General features: G+C 40.4%; 1 protein-coding gene across 2 annotated transcripts in view; it reads left to right on the plus strand.

The window, feature by feature from the left end:
- The window catches only part of IARS1 (isoleucyl-tRNA synthetase 1), a 104,197-nt gene extending 83,997 nt beyond the window's left edge, over window positions 1-20,200 (plus strand). For both annotated transcript variants that reach the window (XM_060271486.2, XM_035106206.3), the window contains exons 28-35: window positions 422-534; window positions 1,454-1,549; window positions 2,841-3,017; window positions 5,834-5,945; window positions 7,548-7,673; window positions 11,970-12,110; window positions 12,950-13,102; window positions 19,499-20,200. In XM_060271486.2, coding sequence (XP_060127469.1) covers window positions 422-534; window positions 1,454-1,549; window positions 2,841-3,017; window positions 5,834-5,945; window positions 7,548-7,673; window positions 11,970-12,110; window positions 12,950-13,102; window positions 19,499-19,581 — 1,001 coding nt within the window. In that variant the 3' untranslated portion in view covers window positions 19,582-20,200. The remainder of the gene's footprint in view (window positions 1-421; window positions 535-1,453; window positions 1,550-2,840; window positions 3,018-5,833; window positions 5,946-7,547; window positions 7,674-11,969; window positions 12,111-12,949; window positions 13,103-19,498) is intronic.
- The last annotated feature ends 508 nt before the right edge of the window (window positions 20,201-20,708 follow it).

Here is a 20,708-nt window from a genome sequence, read left to right on the forward strand (position 1 = left end):
ATGTTCAGGAAAGCACTTAGTCAGGGGTCTAAACGTCTATAAAAGAATCCAAACTACCTTGAGTAGAAAGTGTTTTTTATAGTTCTCATATTTTGCTTTGAATGTTCTTTGGATGGTCTCAGAACCTGGAATACTTTGTTCCACTTATTCTGCCAGAGACTGAAGAGTTGGAAACTGAGGGAATTTTGACAGGCGGGAGACCCCATCCTTCTGTCAATTTCTGATAAACATCTGGCCCATGGAGCAAAAATGTTTGTTCTAAACACAAGAAAGTCAGAGAAATACATTGATATGGATGTTGTCATTCAAACAAAAGACAGAAAGCATCAGTCCATCGAAATTTTGACTAATTGCACATTTTTGAATGCTTGGAACGCTTGCTCAATATAAAAAAGGTAATTCTCTGGTTTAAATGAATCAGGCACCATTGTTGTAGAAGGACATGAACTGCATGAAGAAGATATCCGTCTGATGTACACCTTTAACCAGACTGAAGGAGGATCTGCCCAATTTGAAGCACATTCTGATTCTCAGGTATCGAATGTAGTGATTAGTGATGATGATGGGAAATCCAGATATTCATTTTGCTAGCACTAGTTGCTGTGGATCAGTGCCTCTGCAATATAGAACCTATACCACACCATTATGGCATATCTGCTCGAGATGGCAGGAAACAGTGATCCAAAGAGTTGCTTAGGCTCATGCAAGGATTTTGAACTAACTCAGGGGAATGTTTGACATAGAACAGTTGGCCTCTGTTCCATATCATAAATGGACATAATTGTATTATAGCAATTGCAGGAAGTGTAGAACTGAGCAGATAAATTGAAGAAGAGCAGAACAAAAAAATGGCTGGAATTTGGAGAAGGAGCTGTGTCATTGCAGCAATAGCTTAAATGAGGAGGAGTGCTTTGCAAGTCTAAGCAATGACATCCTCCATAACTGCAGGAAGTTAACTGTTGTTTTTTTCTGATCCTGTGGCTGGCTATTTCATTTTCAAGTTGCTATACTCAGCTAAAATCTAAAGACCTGCAGTTTGCTTAGCACCCCATCACTACCACCACAACATGTATTGTCACTACTGACATCAGGGCAAAAAGTTAAGAACACCATGCATGGGGTTGTCCTAGTGTGCCCCATTGTGCATGTCTCTAGCAGTGTATATATTGTAACAGTTCAAAAGAACAACACAGATTGAGTTAATAATAACTAGCTCTAACTTGTAAAACATAGTTTCTCTTGTCTCAATCCACATGAACATGTCCTTGATTGAAACAAAATTAAAAAATTCCTTCCAGTAGCACCTTAGAGACCAACTAAGTTTGTCATTGGTATGAGCTTTCATGTGCATGCACTACGGCAGACCAACACGGCTACCTATCTGTAACTGTCCATGATTGTTGTTATAAAACAAGGTACTGTATTTTTAGCATCTACTTTTATTTCTGGCTAGGTTTTGGTTCTCCTGGATGTTACTCCCGATCAGTCTATGGTCGATGAAGGTGTTGCACGTGAAGTAATAAATCGCATCCAGAAACTTCGAAAGAAGGTTAGTAAATTCGGGAAATGAAACACAAGAGCAGCCTCCCCTCCTGTAGTTTCGAACAACTGGTATTCAGAAGCATGCTGCCTCTGACCATGGAGACAGAGCACAGCTGTTGTGGCTAGAACACCTTCCCCACCATGAATTTGTCTAATCCTCTTTTAACGCCATCCAAGTTGATGGCCATCACTGCCTCGTGTGGAAGCAAATTCTATAGTTTAAATATGTGCTGTGTTATGAAGTACTATCTTTTGTCTGTCCGGAATCCTCTAGCATTCAGCTTCACTGAATGTCCACAAATTTTAGTGTTATGAGAGAGGGAGAAAAACATTTTTCTACCCACTTTGACTGATAGCTTGACCACTCACTGTTGGGCCTGGTGTCACTACCCACAATGCTTCTGTGGAGGAGTCTACCTTTTGGGGGATATCTGGCTTGTTGAATTCAAGGCTTTCTTTGACGTAGAGTGACACCACCTCCAGTCTGTTGTTCCCTGTCCTATAGAATTTAGATCCAGAGATACAGTCGTATCTCCATTCTCCATTCCATCAGATTTTTTTTATGTCGAGTATATGAATGTCATCCTCTAAAGACCAAACACTCCAGTTCATGCATCTTTACTTGGAGGCTTTCTGGCATTAGCGTATAAACACTTATAAACTGTGACTCTCTTCAAGTATATTTGGCAATTGTGTGTTGGCCTGCAGTGCTTTGGCCTCTCTCAGTTGTTAGCTGCACTCACAATGTCTAGTTTTATGCATGAAGAACAGATGGCTATAAAAGGAGACTAGAAAAGATTATTTAAAAAATGAGCGAGACATAGGTAATTGTGTGTGAAGGTGACTTCTCATTTTATTAAGATAACAAGAACTATAAATGCCATTGCTCAATCAACTGCAGGCTCCTCCAGAACAGAATTGTGTTCATTTGGTTAATATTTTAAAATCTGAGGACAGTATTTGTTAGTCAGTTCTACTTTTTGTTTGCATTCTTAAATATAAAAAGCAATTGCTCATTGCAGAATACCTTTATTTTTGTTTTTCTTGGTGAAATCTTTTTTATTTTGAAGAAAACTGTTTTGTAGAGTGCCATTGGACTTTGGCTAAGACAAACTAACATGTGATATGCAATTAGATGCTTTTCTGCTTGCCTGAATATTTGCTATGATTATGCTTGACTTTTTAAATGTGTGTTTTGTTCTGATTATACAAAAAAAACATTTTACTTTTTGGTTGCAAATACTTGGCTATAGATAATCTTTATTGCTCACTCAATGGGGTTGCTGATTTTGTTACAGCGCAATCTTGTTCCAACGGATGAGATTACAGTGTATTACCGTGCTCATCCAGAAGGTGATTATCTTGATACTGTTATTAAGGAACATACAGATTTCATTTTTGCAACAATAAAGGCTGCCTTGAAGCCATACCCAGTGCCTACCTCAAAGGAAGTGCTTATTCAAGAGAAAACCCAGGTAAGAATAAGCAAGAATTTCTTTGGAAAATATTCACCTCACCCCATTATCTGAATAATGCATTGCCTCACATTAAATGTTTATTGGACCAGACTCGGTATATCCGTTTCAGATGTTCATATTATATGACCAGCTTTAAGTTCAGGAAGTCACAGAAATCATCCAAGTGGTTTCAAAACTGGTCAGCATGGACTTACATAACCAGCACTAAAAACCCTCTTGGTTTTTTGCATTTCAGCTAATCATCTCTACCATACAAAATTAAAACTCAGAAATGCATGTTGTAGGTTACCTTTTTGATTGTATCTACTGATTTCAAGTAAAGCAAATTAATTCCAATGATGCTCAGGAGTCTCTTTTAATGCTGACCTTGATAGGCCTTAATCCACAGGGGTAGTATCTGTTGAAATGTTTCTTAAGAGCTACATTTCTGTGCTTATTGTAGCCACTGCCAACATAAAAAGTGCTTTCTCAACCTACCTTTCACTTTTTATCATGTGGATGTCACCTGTAAGCTGGGTATTTCACAGGAACACCATGTTTTGCAGATGGCTCCTTTATGTGGTCTAACTCCATCCTTCATGAAAGCAAAGTATTGTATAAATGTAGCAATATGTATTATTGGGCATAGGTTATGGCTTATAAATAGCAAATGCCAATTACATTACTCTTCAAAGTTAAGTCTTTTGCTGGGCCAGTGCACATGTTGGATATATTTTACTCACCTGAATATAGAGTGAATTCAACTGGGTAGCACAGTATAGAAGTGTGAAAAGACCATAGATTATTTTTTCTTTTACATCAAATAGTAGATTTTTAAAAAATAGAACAATGCATGTCTTGAAATTATTTGAAAGATAAAAGGTGGTCAGTGAAGTTGCCTATTTCTTTTAAGCTGCACAACGAACTTAAACTGCACAACATAACTGTTATTTTGTGTACCTTAAAGGATGTGGCTGGCGCTGTGGGTTAAACCACAGAGCCCTAGGGCTTGCCAATCAGAAGGTCGGCGGTTCGAATCCCCACAATTGGGTGAGCTTCCGTTGCTTGGTCCCTGCTCCTGCCAACCTAGCAGTTCGAAAGCACGCAGTGCAAGTAGACAAATAGGTACCGCTCCAGCGGGAAGGTAAACAAAGTTTCCGTGTGCTGCTCTGGTTCGCCAGAAGCGGCTTTGTCATGCTGGCCACATGACCTGGAAGCTGTACGCTGGCTCCCTTGGCCAATAAAGCGAGATGAGCGCCGCAACCCCAGAGTCGTCCGCAACTTGACCTAACGGTCAGGGGTCCCTTTACCTTTTAAAGGAGGTAGTCATTTACTTTTTTTGTAATCTATGAAGTTCCCTAACAGAAATGTAAATGTATTTGTCTATTGATATGACCTTGTAGAAAGCTAAGCAAAGCCCCCAGAATATAATTCCTGTATTACTTCATTAGCAAATAACTTGGAAACATATGAAAATAGTAGTGTATAGTCATTTAATAATTTGTTCATACAGTTAAAATGAGGCAAATCTGCAAAATGTTGGTGGCAGTCCCATTCATTGTGATGAATACAGTTTTAAATGTAATTTGGTGAGAATAATAGTTTAATGCAAGATACTGAGCAACAATGTGTGCAGTTCTGGGACAGCCTGAAAAAGCAAATTCTACGTTAATTTTACTGGTGTATGTACAGATGGCTGATCTAAATGGAATAGATGAGTCTTGCAATTTTTTCATATTTTCATTTTATCAGGTCAAAAGCTCTTTAGTTGCTTAGGCTAGAATACTGTTTCAGTTAAGCCTAAAAACCTTAGACCAGGCATAAGCAAACTCGCCCCTCCAGATGTTTTGGGACTACAACTCCCACCATCCCTGACCACTGGTCCTGTTAGCTAGGGATGATGGGAGTTGTAGTCCCAAAACGTTTGGAGGGCTGAATTTGCCTATGCCTGCCTTAAACAACCTACTACCTTCTGGAAAATAAAGCTATATATGAGAAAAGTAAAAAGTCGAAAGCAGTACCAAAACCTTGCTTTAGAACCAATACTGATGCAAATCAGGGTGCAATGAATATTAATGAAACCGCAAAAATCCAAGCAACTGCCTCATTTTTTAGTGACTTCCCCCTGTCCTTTCAGCCTCTCATACTCCATGTTGCTGAAGACAGGGTCCCCTGGCTATCTATGAGACTGTGAGGAAAATAAGGACAAGAAACCCTACTTGCATTTAATAATGGAATGTTACTTAAGGCATTTTACAGGTTTAAGTCTACAGGTTTCAGTCCTATGTGCACCCAGATAAATAAAAATATAACGTTTTGGGGGAAATGGGCCTTAACACTTGCATGGTAGCTGTGAAGGTTTTTGTGTGTGTGGCTTTGCACCCACACTTTCTTAGTATTCAGAATTCTTAATTCAGCTTTGAAATTTGACAGTTTCCTGGTGGCTAATGGGTAGTAACAATTGCCCCCTAGTGGCCAACATTAGCAGACCCAGAAATGGCATTTCATAATGTTACCTGCATGTGCTGCTGTGACTCCTTTCGGTCTTCCTCTGATTGGGGAAGAGGCTCTTTTCCTGCATTTAACCTTTCTGCAGGCTTAAAAGTTTATTTGCTGGCTTATAAATTGCAAATATTATATTTTTTAAGGTCACCAGGGCTGCCTCTGCTAACATACTGTATTGCAGTCTTTTATTATGAAGCAGCGTTAAATTACAACTATTGTCACTATCATCCCTGCAGCATTTCCAAGTTGTAATAATTCTGAGGGGAAATAGTTTGAGTGTCTCCTCTTAGAATATTAATTTTAAGAAAATGTAATGCTTGTTTATTTAGCTGAAGGGATCAGAACTGGAAATTACACTAGCCAAAGGTGCTCTGAATCATCGCATTGAGCCAGCATGTGCTTATGTCAATCTGAACATCTCTGTGAATGGGAAAGAGCAAGGTAGGAATTCCTTAAACTATTTCTGAAAGTTACTGTCATTTGTCTTCTTTGAAACTGCTGCATCAAAAATCAAAAACTGCTTTTAAAAAATGTTATGGCAAGGACCCAAAGGGTAGCTCACACAAAGGGTTTGAATATCCTTAATAAGACTTCTTCCTTTTGAAAGCTTGACCCCTGTGCCAGAACGCAAACGGCTTTTGGAAGCTGTTTCCATTTCTCATGTGCCTTGTTATGTGCAGTGGAGAGCAACCATTCAAGAAAAATCAGTTTCAACCTCCTTTGGCTCCATTGAATTAGTTTTACGTATGTTTTAATCCTGACAATTTTCTTTAAAAAAAATCAATTTAAATATTTTTAACAAAGTCAACCTTGAGAAATGTGTTTAGGCATCTTAATCATTTGAACCATTGTGTTTGGTTATTTAGTGTCAATTTTAAAGAAGGTTTTTGTTTTTTTAAACCTCTGATATAATTCCTGGATGAGATGAAAGAATTGTGCAATTCAAGTAACTTGCTAGGTAAATGTATTCACACAATAGGTGTGTATTCACAGCGGTGTGTGTGTGTGTCTTTTTCAACCTGAGAGCCTTGTACTTTTGTGGGGAGCCTCTGAGGGCCTCATGCCAAGGATGGGAGGCAATGATGGGTGCAGCAATGGATGTGATCTTTGCCTTTGTACATTAGCCTACATTCCAGCCAGGCAAAATCAGTTGAGGACGTACGGAGAAGGAATGGGAAGGGGAAATGGCCAAGGAGAGTCCCAAGAGCCACATTTGTTCCCTTGGCCTGCCCCCCCTTACAGTATAGGTCAGTGATGGCAAACCTATGACACGCGTGTCAGACGTGACACGCAGAGCCCTCACTGCTGGCACGCGCCCCATTGGCCCATTCACACTGTTGTTGTTGTCCCCCCCCCCATTTGTTCTCCCGCTCCTCCTCACGCTACAGCTTGTCTCCGCTGTTAAAACCTGGATTTTTTGTTGTTGCTGCTGGTAGCCAGAGATTGGTTTTTTAACCCTTTCTGTGCTGTTTTTTTCTGGCACTTTGGCAGACTATGATTGGGAGTAACAGCGTTCATTTTTTAACCCGTTCTGTGCTGGGTTTTTTGGCGCTTTGGCAGACTATGTCGGTGATGTGTGTTAGTTCCAGCGAAGGTACTATTCGTCATTTATTTCTGTTCTGTTTTCCCCCAAAAAAGCGCAGCAGCTTTGGGGCAGCCCCCCAAAAGCAAAGCAACTTTTGCACCCCCCCAAAAGCCTCCAAAACCTTGGTCAGCAGCTCCCCCCAAAAAGCTCAACAACTCTGGGCACTTTGTGATAAATAAGGGTTTTTTTGTTTGGTTTGGTTAAATAATTAGTTTTTGGTTTACAGTTATATATTACAATTATACATTTTTGTTATTTAAACTATAAATATCGTGAAATTATGGTTTTTTTCTTGAAGTGACACACCACCCGAGTTATGCTCAGGTTTTTTTTGGCTAATTTTGGCACACCAAGCTCAAAAGGTTGCCCATCACTGGTATAGGTGTAACAGTATTGACAACGAATTGATTAAACAAAATTGGTTTCTTACAATTGCTGCTTTGTGCTTCTCTTTCCAGCTGGTACAGTGTTGCTGGAAAATCCCAAAGGAGATAATACATTAGACTTCGCCAAACTTGTTAACACCATTTCATGCATTTTTGGTCTTGAAAATTCAAAGTTAGCGGTTTTCAATGGAAAAACAGGTGGGTAGTGGTTAAGTGTGATGAGGGCTCATGTGCAAGGAGCACACACTTCTCACGGTCTGTGTGTGTTTGCATGTTTTGGGGAAACTATTATTACTCCAGTTTTATAGCACAGGTGACACTTGCTTTAAAATTAAAATCTCCTTGGAAGTATGCCTAGTCTTGGACCTGTGTTTTACTTTACTTTTTGACAAGACGTTTATACACTGTTGAAACTGGTTATAAACAACTCCAGAATTGTATTTTAAAAAATCCTGCTGAAGGCTGCTTCTGTGGTAAATTCGCTCAATTTCAGATGGAATGTTCAGGAGTGTGCTTTTTGACTCCTTATTTGGCTACTTAAACCCAGAAGAACAAGGTGTGGTAGTATTTCAAACTCTGATATAGTTAGAACATATGTGGTTTGCATTCTAAAGCTGTCATAAAGCCATTTCTCTGCTGTAGCCACTTTGAAGTGTTTTGTCATACGGAGGTTTGAAGATCTCCAGACTTGTATATACAGAACAATTTTGTTAAAATACACTTTAGGTTTTAACTTGTTTTTTCTCTTAAACAGGTAGACAATAATTTTGACACATAAAACTTTCCAGTGACAAGAAACAGAACATGACTGTTGCAATAAAAAGATCTGAGTAAAAAAATTCACACTATGTTCATATTGTGTTGCGTCGCCATTGTTACCCTTTTAAAGTTTTTTTTTTATATAAAAAAAGAAACTGCTGATCCTATAGCAACACATGGAAAACACATAGACCCTATGGAGGTTTCCTGAGCCCCCTTGTTGCTGGTGTCCTAGCTGTCAACTTTTTCTTCTTCTTTTTTAAAAAGAATTTAAGAGAAATTGAATACGCCATAGCAAACAGTTTCATACTAGTACTTTGCTTAAAGGCTTTCATGCACATTTCAGAAACATGTTTTTGAGTATACTTTGCATAGCACATGAGTAGTGTCACACTTTACAGACGTTTTATACTGCTCACACATACTTATCTCATTGGTTTTGTTGGGTAGCTTTTACCATAGATATTAAGAAGAAGATGAAACAGCAGTTAGGGGTGAGCCTGAGTGAGGGGAGCTATTAACAAAACCTTTCTCCACTGTAAAAAGTGCTTTCCTTCTCAGTGACATATGTAGGTGGCTGCTTCTTGGCAAGCCCTTTATATTCTGATTGTGGTGGTAGAAATACTCATTGGGAGCCTGTTCTCACAAGCCTGATTGGCTGAAGCTTCCTCACCCTTCAGATTGGCCTTCTTCCTAGCAACGGTAATGATGCAACCAATCAGATTTGTCTATGTGATGAAAGCTCACAGTGAAAGCAGTGCCTAGTTGTGTTTTGGGGGAGATCTATTGATTGTGCAAAAACCTGCCCAATATTTAGTTTATCTCCCTACTATATAAAACTAAATTGTGGTCTACACCGGATGTTGGCAGTTTTAGCTTATACATATGCAATGTAAATATAGGGTTTAGGAAACAGAAGAGTTAATAGAATGATTCTACATTTTTTTCTGCTTTTGTGTTTAATATCCTAATGTTGTTAACAGAGAAAGCTATACATGAAAAAGATGAAACGGTCAGGTAACAGGAAAGCACTTTTCATTTTTTAAACTGTTAAAGTGATTTCTTGTTTGCCCGGATCATCTTGAGCTGTATTGTTCTCTCTGCTGTGTCAAGATGCATGGTGCCATTATCTTTGGAGTAAAAAACAAACCTGCACAAAGAGCAATGTGCTCATCAAGCCACAAAGCACAAAGCAATACAGCTGAATCTGCTGTGTCATCACTTAGTGATGAGGGTCATTGGGAAGGTTTATCTCTGGTCCACTCAGCATTTTGAACCAAATGTTCAGCTACAGCACCTTTACTGAATATTGAGCTCATGTTCCAAATTATGTATCTGCTTATGTGGTTTTGCTTGGCAGACAAAGAGAGGCAGACTAATTTGCATGTCTTAGAATGTGATTTTTCTAAATATAAAAGTATGGACAAATGAATTCTGCTCCACATAATTCCACACATGTATAGAAAGATTTTTTGTAACTCTTGACTTGCTTTAAAATGCAGCTCTGTAAGATTCTGTAACATCTCCCAATTGATATTTATTCAAATAAGTTGAAGATCTATTCAAGTGATCTGAACTTAAAATTATTCTTGCTGTATTATCCCTCATATATATGTATCTGAAGAAGTGTGCATGCACACGAAAGCTCATACCAAAATAAAAACTTAGTTGGTCTTTAAGGTGCTACTGAAGGAATTTTTTTATTTTACTTCGATCCAGACCAACACGGCTACCTACCTGTACCCTCATATATATGTGTGTGTGTGTGCATATGTATAAATATTAACAAGTTAATTTCAGAGTGTTTGGAAGACTTGTGATTTATGTTCACATAGGATGGCACCAGTTCATTGATACACCTTCTCTAAAATATCATAGGCACGAGAGGGCAAAAGGTGTGGGAATTGCTTTTTGAGTGGTTTGTATTGACAGATCCCCACCCCGATTTATGGCACCTTCACATAATGTGTAGATAATCTGAGTTGTGTAAATAATAATATGGCATTTCTTGCAGTTCATGGACTGATAATGATTGGGTGTGCCATCCTTATTTGCAGGTAAATTTATTCAAGCACTAGACCTTTAGTCTGATGCTGTCAGAATTTCCGCCTTCTGCAGATGAAAAAAAGCAAATAAATCCTTTTGTGCAATACTTCTTAATGCAATAAATGCATTCATAAATGTCTTCCCCATTGTTAGCAGTCTTCGTTGTCCTTCTAGACACCACACTTAAAAAAAAATCAAAAGGGGCAAAATAAGCAAGAGACTCCTTTGGGAGGAACGGCGGAAGATAACTTTAATAAATAAATAACTTTTAAAAAAATGGTTTCTAGAAGGATTTCAGGACAGCATGCATGGAGTCCCCCCTCGCAGAATCTTGTGTGATACGTTAGGCTCGACAGTAATGATAGACTTACATGGAAATCTTCGTTTTGTTTTAACCCACTTGAACAATTTGGTGTCCTCAGCAAACCCAACTACCTCACTGCTCACTCCTATTTCTAGATAAACTGTGAACAATTCTGAAAGCACAGGTCCTAATATGGATATTTGGAAAACTTCACTTTCTATACCCTCCATTAGAAGAACTGTCCATTTATTCCTACCCTCTGATTCCTGTTCCTTGTGCTATGGATCAGTAGCTCTTACCCATGACTTCCAGACTTACTCGGGTGTTTTGGGTGCGGTACTTTATCAAAAGCTTTTTGAAAGCCTTAACTGCACAGTTCCAATTGGATCACCTCTATCTATATGCTTATTGACCCTCTCACTAAGATTTTAGAATTCTTTCGAATGGAACTTCTCCTTGCAGAAATAGGATGCAACACTGAGAGTCTTGACACCCTAGTAACATAAGAATGGCCCAGACTTTGCAATGTAGGACGTCCTGAGCCAGGCACATCAATCCAGTCCAAAGATGCTTTCTAATCTTAATCTCTTTATGCCATATACATTGGGGCTGGCAAAACTGTGGCTTTGCGGACAACTGGGGCTGACATCAGCGAAGGAGGAAGCCACTCGGGCACCTGTGGTGTGGTGGCGCCCCCATGGGCGGGGCAAGGACAGGACGAGCCACCTGTCTCCTCCCACTAAGCCACCCTACAGCTGGCGGGGGAGGCAGCGGGTGGACCATCTGTGCAGCGTGGAGCTGGTGCGCTCCCAAGCCACTGCATCTCTCCCAGGAGAGACACATGACTCAGGCGCACTGCAGGCCCCGCAGTGAGTGCAGCCCGGCATTTTGTCACCACCCCCAGTGGTGACACCCGGGGCAGCCCGCACGCACTGCATCCCCCTTCCTCTGCCCCTGGCTGACATGAGGTGGAGTTCAACAACGCCTAATGTCTACTGCACTATAAATATTCCCCGCAAGTGAATACAAATAACCAGACAAAAATGTTTCCAGTTTAAGGAGGAGTATCTGTGAACTCCATACGCCCTGCCCAGGCTTATGCCCTGGAGAGGTCACTTTGGTGCTGCTAACACAGCAAAAGCAATACAGGAGGTAGCTGTTACAAGTTACTGGTATCTGCAGCCACAGCAGGTGCTGTGATTCTTCAGCAGTTTGACTTCACCCCCGGAGGCTCACTCCATTGTCTCTCGAGACAGATGGATGCCAACAATCTGTGAACTGCATCTGAAAGCAAACTTATTGTAAGCAGCTGACCAGTATCAAGTGACAACTGGGAGAGTTGTTGCATGTTGGTTTGCTTATAGCAGTCGGATTTCTCTTTTCAGAACTGAAAAACCAAACAGACTTGCTGAGTCTCAGTGGAAAGATGCTTCATGTAACTGCGGGGTCAGTGCCAGCCTTGAACAGTCTTGATGGCTTTCTCTGTCAGTATATCAATTTACAACTAGTGAATGCAAAACCACAAGGTAATTTTACTGATCATATGATACGAGATCAAATTATTTTTTGCAACTTAAATCTTGGGCCTCGTTTGAAATATAGCTAAAGGCATGGCTGCTTCCTGTTTCCAGTTGCTGTGGTTACATATGACCCCCATCACACGATTAAACAGGCACAGGTCATGGTCTTTCTGCCTCTTCCCCCAAAAGTAATACTATTAAGGTTTTGACATGCTGGAGTTTTGTTTTGTTTTTGTTTTTGAGGGAGGGAAGGTAAAGAACTGAAGTGATATTGCGGGGGAAGGCAACAGTAAGTTGGAGCCTGGGGTTTTCATAGAACATATGAAGACAAAACGAACTTATCTCTAGAGTTGAGAATAGAATTACCGTAACAAGACCAGCTCAAGGATATACTGGAAAGCAGCTGTTCTGGATGTGTGCAAAACAGACGCATTTACTCGACAATCCCATTACATGTACACTCATAAACTTCTCATGTCTTGAGCAAGTTCAGTTATAAACTTAATCTTGTTCTCACAAATTATGTAGATGTTGTACATTTATGCTAGACAAATTATATTGCCATATCATTGTAGTTTTAATAGAAAAGCATTGCAAGATCCTTTCTTAACACAGGGCAGCCAACTTCCAGCCTTGCTTGGGGTATGAATTATAAATGATAGTGCACCCCCATACAATCCCATGTGTTTAATGGGGTTTACTCCTGGTTAAGTGCACATGGGATTACAGCCTGAGGCTGGCATCAGATTTCTAGGAGGGTATAGGAGAAATGCATGCCTGTGGGACATAAGGAAAACTTTTGTTTCTTTTCGCTGCTGAGAATCATCATAACTTGTTTCCTGCAGAGTGTCTGAATGGATTGGTGGGAACTCTTTTAATGGAAAACCCGGTTGGTCAGAATGGACTCACATATCAAGGGCTTCTGCATGAAACGGGGAAAGTGTTTGGACTCAGAAGCAGACGGCTAAAATTGTTCCTGGATGAAGCGCTAACAGAAGGTAAGCAGAGGGAGTTGTCCTTATGCGACTCAGGTTTACATTGCTTCATGTTGTGATAAGTCTCATACTGCTCTTGGTGACTCTTGTTGTTTTAATAATTAAAAAAACATCCTAGATACTTTAATAAACAAAAAAACCCCAGCATGGTAGAGAGAAGGCTCAGCTACAACCTTTTCCCATGATGTAAATGTCCAATGTGCACAGAAAGATTTTGTGCAGAGGAGCAGTCAGTCATGTGAGCCCCTGCTAGTGTTTCAAACAGTCCTGTCTTCACACATCTTTTGCATACATTGGCCTAGTTCTCATTGGGGTGATAAACCAATCTGTTAAAGCAGAGGTTTTCAACCTTTTTGAGTGCATGCGTCCCTTGACCAACTACAGTCTTTCTGCAGCTCCCCTGTGGGATACCTGGTAAAAACTTGTGTTGTTCTGTCATTCCCTGCAATCCTAACCATGCCTACTCATAAGTAAGCCCTACTGAATTCCCACCCCCAGCAAAGTACGGGGCTGGGGTTGGATCAAGTCACTTGGCCAAAGCAAGAAGTGACAAGGCCTTACCTATTAACTTGCCCACTGGTATCTCACCATTAAATGAAGTATTTAACAGAATCCCAGTTTGGAAAACTAGAACCTTAAAGCAGAGTTGCCACCACAACAGTTAGTTAAAACTAAGCACCAGCGATTGACCTGTTGGACATCCCTGATCTACATAATTAAAACAATAGCAAAGTAGTCATAAAAATAAATAAAACACATTAAAAACTATATAACCAAACTGAATCATAGAATCAAACAATTTACACATAAAAATACAAAAAAGGTTAATATCAGTAATATTTGAACAAAACTTTCCCCCAAATACCCCAGTCCTTGCTGGGCAGCAGCCACAGCAGCTGTCCTTATGAGGCCTGTCAGGCCTCTGTCTTAATCAAAACAAAATTAAGATCTGAAAATACAACAGGTGTCCCAGGCTCCCTTAAGGTTTGCAACCCTAGTGTTACTGTGACTGTTTTCTCAAATAAAGTGGTTACTGTATACTTATTTAAACACGTAAAAGCATCTGAAATTGAGACATTTTATCTCATTAAGCTTAAAGCATTTGAAAAAGGCATAAACAAAACACAGCAACTTGTGTAAATGGAAAATGAGGCAGTACTTGAAATCTTGATGACCTGAGAAAACGTGAGAGGAGTTGAATATTGCATTTTAATGCTAGAACAAAGTTGATTTTCATCTTCTGTCAGTGCAGAGCAGAAAAAAGTTATTACAGTAAATGTTCCATGAAGATTGTCTGACAATTATCTCAGTAAAATGACTGACTTGGTAAAATAACTGACAAACACTATGATGTATAGTAATTAGATATTGTCCACTTGAAATATGTGTAGATCTCATTCAAGAAAATACCCTATTCTTTTTTTTAAATTCTACTACTACTTGAGGAACTTTTGCTACAATTAAGCATGTCAGTTAACTCAATCAGGAACATGACGTGAACTTCTTTTAAAGTGTGCCGTACATTTAGTAACAAGCGCTTTAAAAAGCAAAATGCATTTGTCTAAACAGTAAGAGCTATTGATTTATCATATTGATGAGTGTGTGAATATTAAAATCTAGCATTAAATTGGCAGCGGTTATTTTGAGAATGCTGCCAGTGATCTTGTTTGCATAATGTGGTAAGCCAGACTGTGGCTTGGTTTTGTTCTTTGCTGGCAGCTCATTGTTAGGGAGGTGAGCCATGAACCTTCGTTTGGACTACATGCTAAGCCAAACCTTGGAATAAAAAAAGTTGGGGGGGGGAGAGAGAGAAGCAAAGCAGTTGCAAGTCTGTCTGCAGGAATCTGCGTATTCATGCCATCATTTCGTTTGCAAACCCGGCCACTGTTAGATATTTATTCATTTACTTGAAGTCTCATGAAAAACATTTTGTAATGAACCATAATGTAGTCTTCAGAAACTTATGGACGTGTCTAGGGGAGAAATTGTTGTTGGCTTCAAGCAGGGTTTATGGATAAAATGGAATGGCAGAGCATTTTGAGTGATCCTTCGCAATGATGGCACAGATAGATGTTGGTAACAATCATAACAATCTCAGATTGTTTTTCCGATATACAGTATAAGATATGGTACTCTGCAGTCACAGAGAACCTGAGTCAGGGATGAGGTGTTGTCTTGCTCTATGTCAAGCTTTTCATGAAGTCAAGCAGCATGAATCTTCTTATTTCAGTTCCTGGCACAAACTAAGAGAGAAAGAAAGACTGTTGACACATCATGATGTATATGCATGCTCTGGGATTCTACTTTGTTAAATGTACAAGAGCTTCTGAATGCATAGGTTATGGGGTGGGGCCAGTAAGTGCAGTTTTGACCCGCTCTATCTTCACTGTACAGATGATGTTTGTTTGAACAGAGCATGTCATTTTGCTCCAAGCATTGAAGGAGGATGGACCAGTGAGTGAAATTCCTGCTGTTTGTGCCTTTCTCCAATGCCCAGCATGAAATGAGGCTTACCCCATCTCATCCCCTATGTTCTTTGCATATATTAGAAAATTCAAGGGACTTTGGTGCTAATTATAGCCAGTCTTTCATAGCATCATGTCTTTAGCATTTTTTCATAGCATCAGCAGTTTTGTAAACAGTTTGAGGTTTGACAGGAGATTTACAACAATTGCAGCATCATAGTTAATGAAAACAGCATATCTCTTGAAATTTGCATTGCAAAATAGGTTGGGGGGGAATCAGTTGTGTGTGAAATTCAGGCTCTTATCACAACTACATGGTTCCACTGATTTTATTATTTTATTTTTTCCCCAGTTTGTGCAGAGGCATAAATTGTCCAGTTCAACTGAGAGGCAATGGCGCCTTATCTACCGTACCCTGGCATAAGATTTGTTGTAAATTGATAAATATCTGCATACCAAATGAGTGAGATACGGACTTCTATAGGTGGAGAGGAGGGTGTGGGACAGCAAACATTTATCAGCTCAGGAATTTAAATGCTAATGGTATTCATGTGGCAGTCTGGTTATATGAATCTTCTATTATAGTCAGGTGGTGATTTCTAATCCTCTGAACATGATACTCCAGAGGCAGCTTTAAAAGATGATAAATCTTATCTGACACAAACGGTGCTTGGTAGGACACCACACTCTTATTTCTGGCATGAGGATAGCAAATAAATTTTTCAAAAACAGTGAGACTGCAGAAATTACAAAAAGAAAGTGGCGCCACTTGTTTCTAGGGCCCAAAAGAGAGAGAGGGATCTACCTGTTGGTCTAGTGCTGAGAAGGTCCAGGTTCTGACTTGTGGCCCTTATGAAGGCATGAACTCATGAAAAGGGATGAATGGAAGCTTGCCCCATACCTGGTAACAACATGAACATCTGTAGGAAGCTCTGGTGGTGCTGGAGGATTAGGTTTTCCTGTCTCTGGCATGCGAGTTGGATCTATATGCTGTGTTGGACCTAATATGCTCTTCACCACAGATAGCTTTGTATGCTGCTGTTATGATAACAAAAGAAGCTGAGTGATGTAATTTATCTGTTTATAGATGCTGTGTCTACCCAAGGTGACAGAACTCATTAAAGCATGGTGAAACCAATGTCAGGATGGCCAGCTTTACTTTATGACCAGAGCGAAATACAGTGGTACTATTACTTCCTTTGATCTAGAGTATAGCATCTAGATCAAGGGAAGTAATAGTACCACTGTATTCCACTCTGGTCAGACCTTACCTGGAATATTGTGTCCAGTTCTGGGCACCACAGTTCAAGAAGGATACTGACAAGCTGGAACGTGTCCAGAAGAAGGCAACCAAAATGGTCAAAGGCCTGGAAACAATGCCTTATGAGGAACAGCTTAGGGAGCTGGGTATGTTTAGCCTGGAGAAGAGAAGGTTAAGGGGTGATATGATAGCCATGTTCAAATATATAAAAGGATGTCATATAGAGGAGGGAGAAAGGTTGTTTTCTGCTGCTCCAGAGAAGCGGACACGGAGCAATGGATTCAAACTACAAGAAAGAAGATTCCACCTAAACATTAGAAAGAACTTCCTGACAGTAAGTGCTGTTTGACAGTGGAATTTGCTGCCAATGAGTGTGGTGGAATCTCCTTCTTTGGAGGTCTTTATGCGGAGGTTTGACAGCCATCTGTCAGGAATGCTTTGATGGTGTTTCCTGCTTGGCAGGGGGTTGGACTGGATGGCCCTTGTGGTCTCTTCCAACTCTATGATTCTATTCTATGATTCTATGAACATCTGTAGAAAGCTCTGGTGGTGCTGGAGGGCTAGGTTTTCCTGTCTCTGGCATGCGAGTTGGATCTATATGCTGTGTTGGACCTAATACACTCTTCCCCACAGATATCTTTCTGTGCTGCTCTTATGATAACAGAAGAAGCCGAGTGATGTAATTTATCTGTTTATAGATGCTGTGTCTACCCAGGGTGACAGAACTCATTAAAGCATGGTGAAACCAATGTCAGGATGGCCAGCTTTGCTTTATGAAGCAATTGTGCACATATTGCAATGCGAATCATTTGCGGCTATGATTTATTTGTTGCAGGCTTATTTTGCATACTGGCATATTGCTAACTACACTCTTTAAATAAGTAAATTCAGAGGCAGGTTTTATGCTTTTACCTTCTGTGTCTTTCAGTTCATTTTCTATCAGTTTCAGCTGGCCTGTTCTTTAGGGCTGGGCTATATCAGCTTTTCAACATCGCAGTGTATCACCAAGCCAAACATCACGGCCTGGTGATATATCACAGTGTTGAAAAAACAAGCTGCATTGGCCTCAGCCCACCCCCACTCCCAGCTGAGCATTTAAGTGCCCCTGCCCCCCAGTTGAGCGAGCCCCATGCCTCTCTGGTCAGGTATCGGGGCTCAGCTAGGGGAGCGGGAGCAGTTTAAAGAAGCCAAGGGAGGACTAAGCTGAATCAGCCCTGCAATACAGCTTGTTCCTCCCTCTGCGGTATGAGGGGTAGAGCGATGGTAGATTCACCTGGCAGTATATCGCAGGTGAAACAGTTGCTCCTCCTGAGTACCTCTGCTACCAGTAGCCCGATGTTGAAAGCCGCGCTGGTAGCAGAGGGACTTGGGAGTGGTGTCGGTTTCACCCACAATATACAGTCATACCTCATGTTACGTCCGCTGCAGGTTACGTCTTTTCAGGTTATGGACGCGCCGAACCTGGAAGTCCCGGAACGGGTTACTTCCAGGTTCAACGCATGCGCAGAAGCACTAAATAACACTTTGTGCATGTGCAGAAGCGCTGGATCATGTCACGCACGTGCACAGATGTGGTGCTTCAGGATGCGGCCTTTTCATGTTGAGAACGTGCCTCCAGAACGGACCCCGTTCGCTACCAGAGGTACCACTGTACCACCGGCTGAAGCTGCCATCAAGTTCTCTCAATACATTGCCTAAGCCTACTGTTATTTGAGTCACCACCTGAATTATTTCCATAACACAAATTGAAAAAACATTAAAACTTCAAGTATAATGTTTGAGGAAACAAGTGATATATTTGAAGTGGCATATTGTTTAGCTTTTTAAGAGGATTCCTAATTTTGATTTTTGGACTGCAAAATGGAGATGAGATTTAGCTTATAGATCTCTTCCTTAATTTTTCAGGTAAATGAGCAGCCTACTGCAAAATTTAGGTTGGGTCTTAAGCACACTGAGGTGCAACTCTACAGCTGGCCAAAGGCCAGATGAGGCTCCATAGGAAGTGCTGTGAGTGTCACACCTTCCATGAGGACTGGCAACATTGCCATGGAAAGTAACCACATCAGCCAGCCCATTTACTCCACATAAATCCTTCTATTCAGAGGTTACCAATGAGGGAAGCAGACTCAATGTTTCAGCTCATATGCCATTAAGGTGACACATATATCAGGCCTATAACTGATCCAGGTGGATGCACCTGTTCGCTGTCTGGGTTTACCAGTACATCTATCTTGTAGATTCCTGGTGACGCTTTCAAAGTAGCTTGATGTCAATGTTAAGATAAAAAGGACTTGCTGTGACCCAGGCATGTGTCTCTGACACCAGAGCAGAATTGGAAAGGTAGGGAACATTAATATAAAACCTGTTAAGGTACACATAGAAGTCCTCATTTTGATTTTGACACCTAACAAATAAATTGTAACTCTTGTTCTAGATGATTGCAAATCTAATTCCATATTTTTCTTCGATATGATCTTCGATATGATAAAGCTTCATTAAGAAAATAACTGTTGCTTTGTTGTATTACAAAAACCTGACTTTTTAAAATGTATGCTATATGAGATGGATTGTTTTTATGCCCTGTGTATGTTGCAACCCAGCCTGGCACCATTGGGTCATGAACGGTAGGATGCACAATTTTAAAATAATGTTCAATGTTCTCTTTTCTTTCAGAGATTACAAGGAATACCTCCATGAAAACTTTAAATACGAAGACGGTGTATGTTCATGCTGCACCAACAACAGCTGAATGTTGAACACTTAGGACTTCACGGAGAAATCTGAATAGCAATTGGGGTAGAATCCCCAAAGTGTTTAGGGTGATTTGAACAACAGGAGCACTACATGGAATGTGTTTCTATCAGTGCATGTGTAATATGCTGCTTTAGGTTAAAATACAGTGATTTATCATTATGTTACGAGATATTTAAAAGCTATGCAGAGTAATACCCATTCTCAAATGCTCAGAAGGATCTATGCCAGGCATCCCCAAACTTCGGCCCTCCAGATGTTTTTGACTACAATTCCCATCTTCCCCGACCACTGGTCCTGTTAGCTAGGGATCATGGGAGTTGTAGGCCAAAACATCTGGAGGGCCGCAGTTTGGGGATGCCTGATCTATGCAGTTGCCTGAAAGAAATTGAGATGAGTACCTCAGTATTGCTATTCTGTCTGTTCTTTATAGAGAGGCTATCTTCAGTTTTTCAAATGTTTCTGTTTCTGCATCATTCATACTATGCTATGTTGGCTTGGACCCTAATTAAATAAGAGTAACCTGATGTATTTTCAGTAATGCTGATAGGCTATTCATGAAGTATGTATTAACACACATTCTCTAATATCCATGATTTTGAACAATAAATTGCTTTATCTAGATGGCTGCATTACTTGATTTAATGGTTAACTAAAGAAAGACTTTGCTGGTCTTAAAGAGGAGTGTTGGATGGCCATGGATACCAAGACTGTAGCTAGGTAAATATTGTTTGGTTGGTTTTTTGTTTTGTTTTTTGCCAAGTAGGTTTGATAGAATTTAGTGTGCTTTGCTTTTGCTGATTTTTAAAAAATGCTTTCAGTTTGTGAATATTTCTTGGTTCTGAAGATGCCGGGGATTGGTGGTGGAACGACCATGCATGGTCAGAAGGAAAAGAGGGAGCAGACTTGGAGGAGGAGGTGGCAGAAGCTGAAGAGGCAACAGGGTTTATTGAGCAGGAAGAGGCTGGGGCAGAGAGCAGTCCAGGCTCAGAAGCAGAAGAGGAGGGGACCCAAGAGGCAGCTATGAGGCAGGCTGCTGAAGAAGCCAGGGAGTATCTCCCTCCTGCTGCAACCAGCTCACCTTCCCCCTGGTCTCCCATTACATGCAGAGAAATGGAGAGGGTGGAGCAAT

The sequence above is a fragment of the Zootoca vivipara genome, chromosome 2, assembly GCF_965207765.1.
Source record: "Zootoca vivipara chromosome 2, rZooViv2.hap1.1, whole genome shotgun sequence".
In the NCBI taxonomy this organism is placed as follows: Eukaryota; Metazoa; Chordata; class Lepidosauria; order Squamata; family Lacertidae; genus Zootoca; species Zootoca vivipara.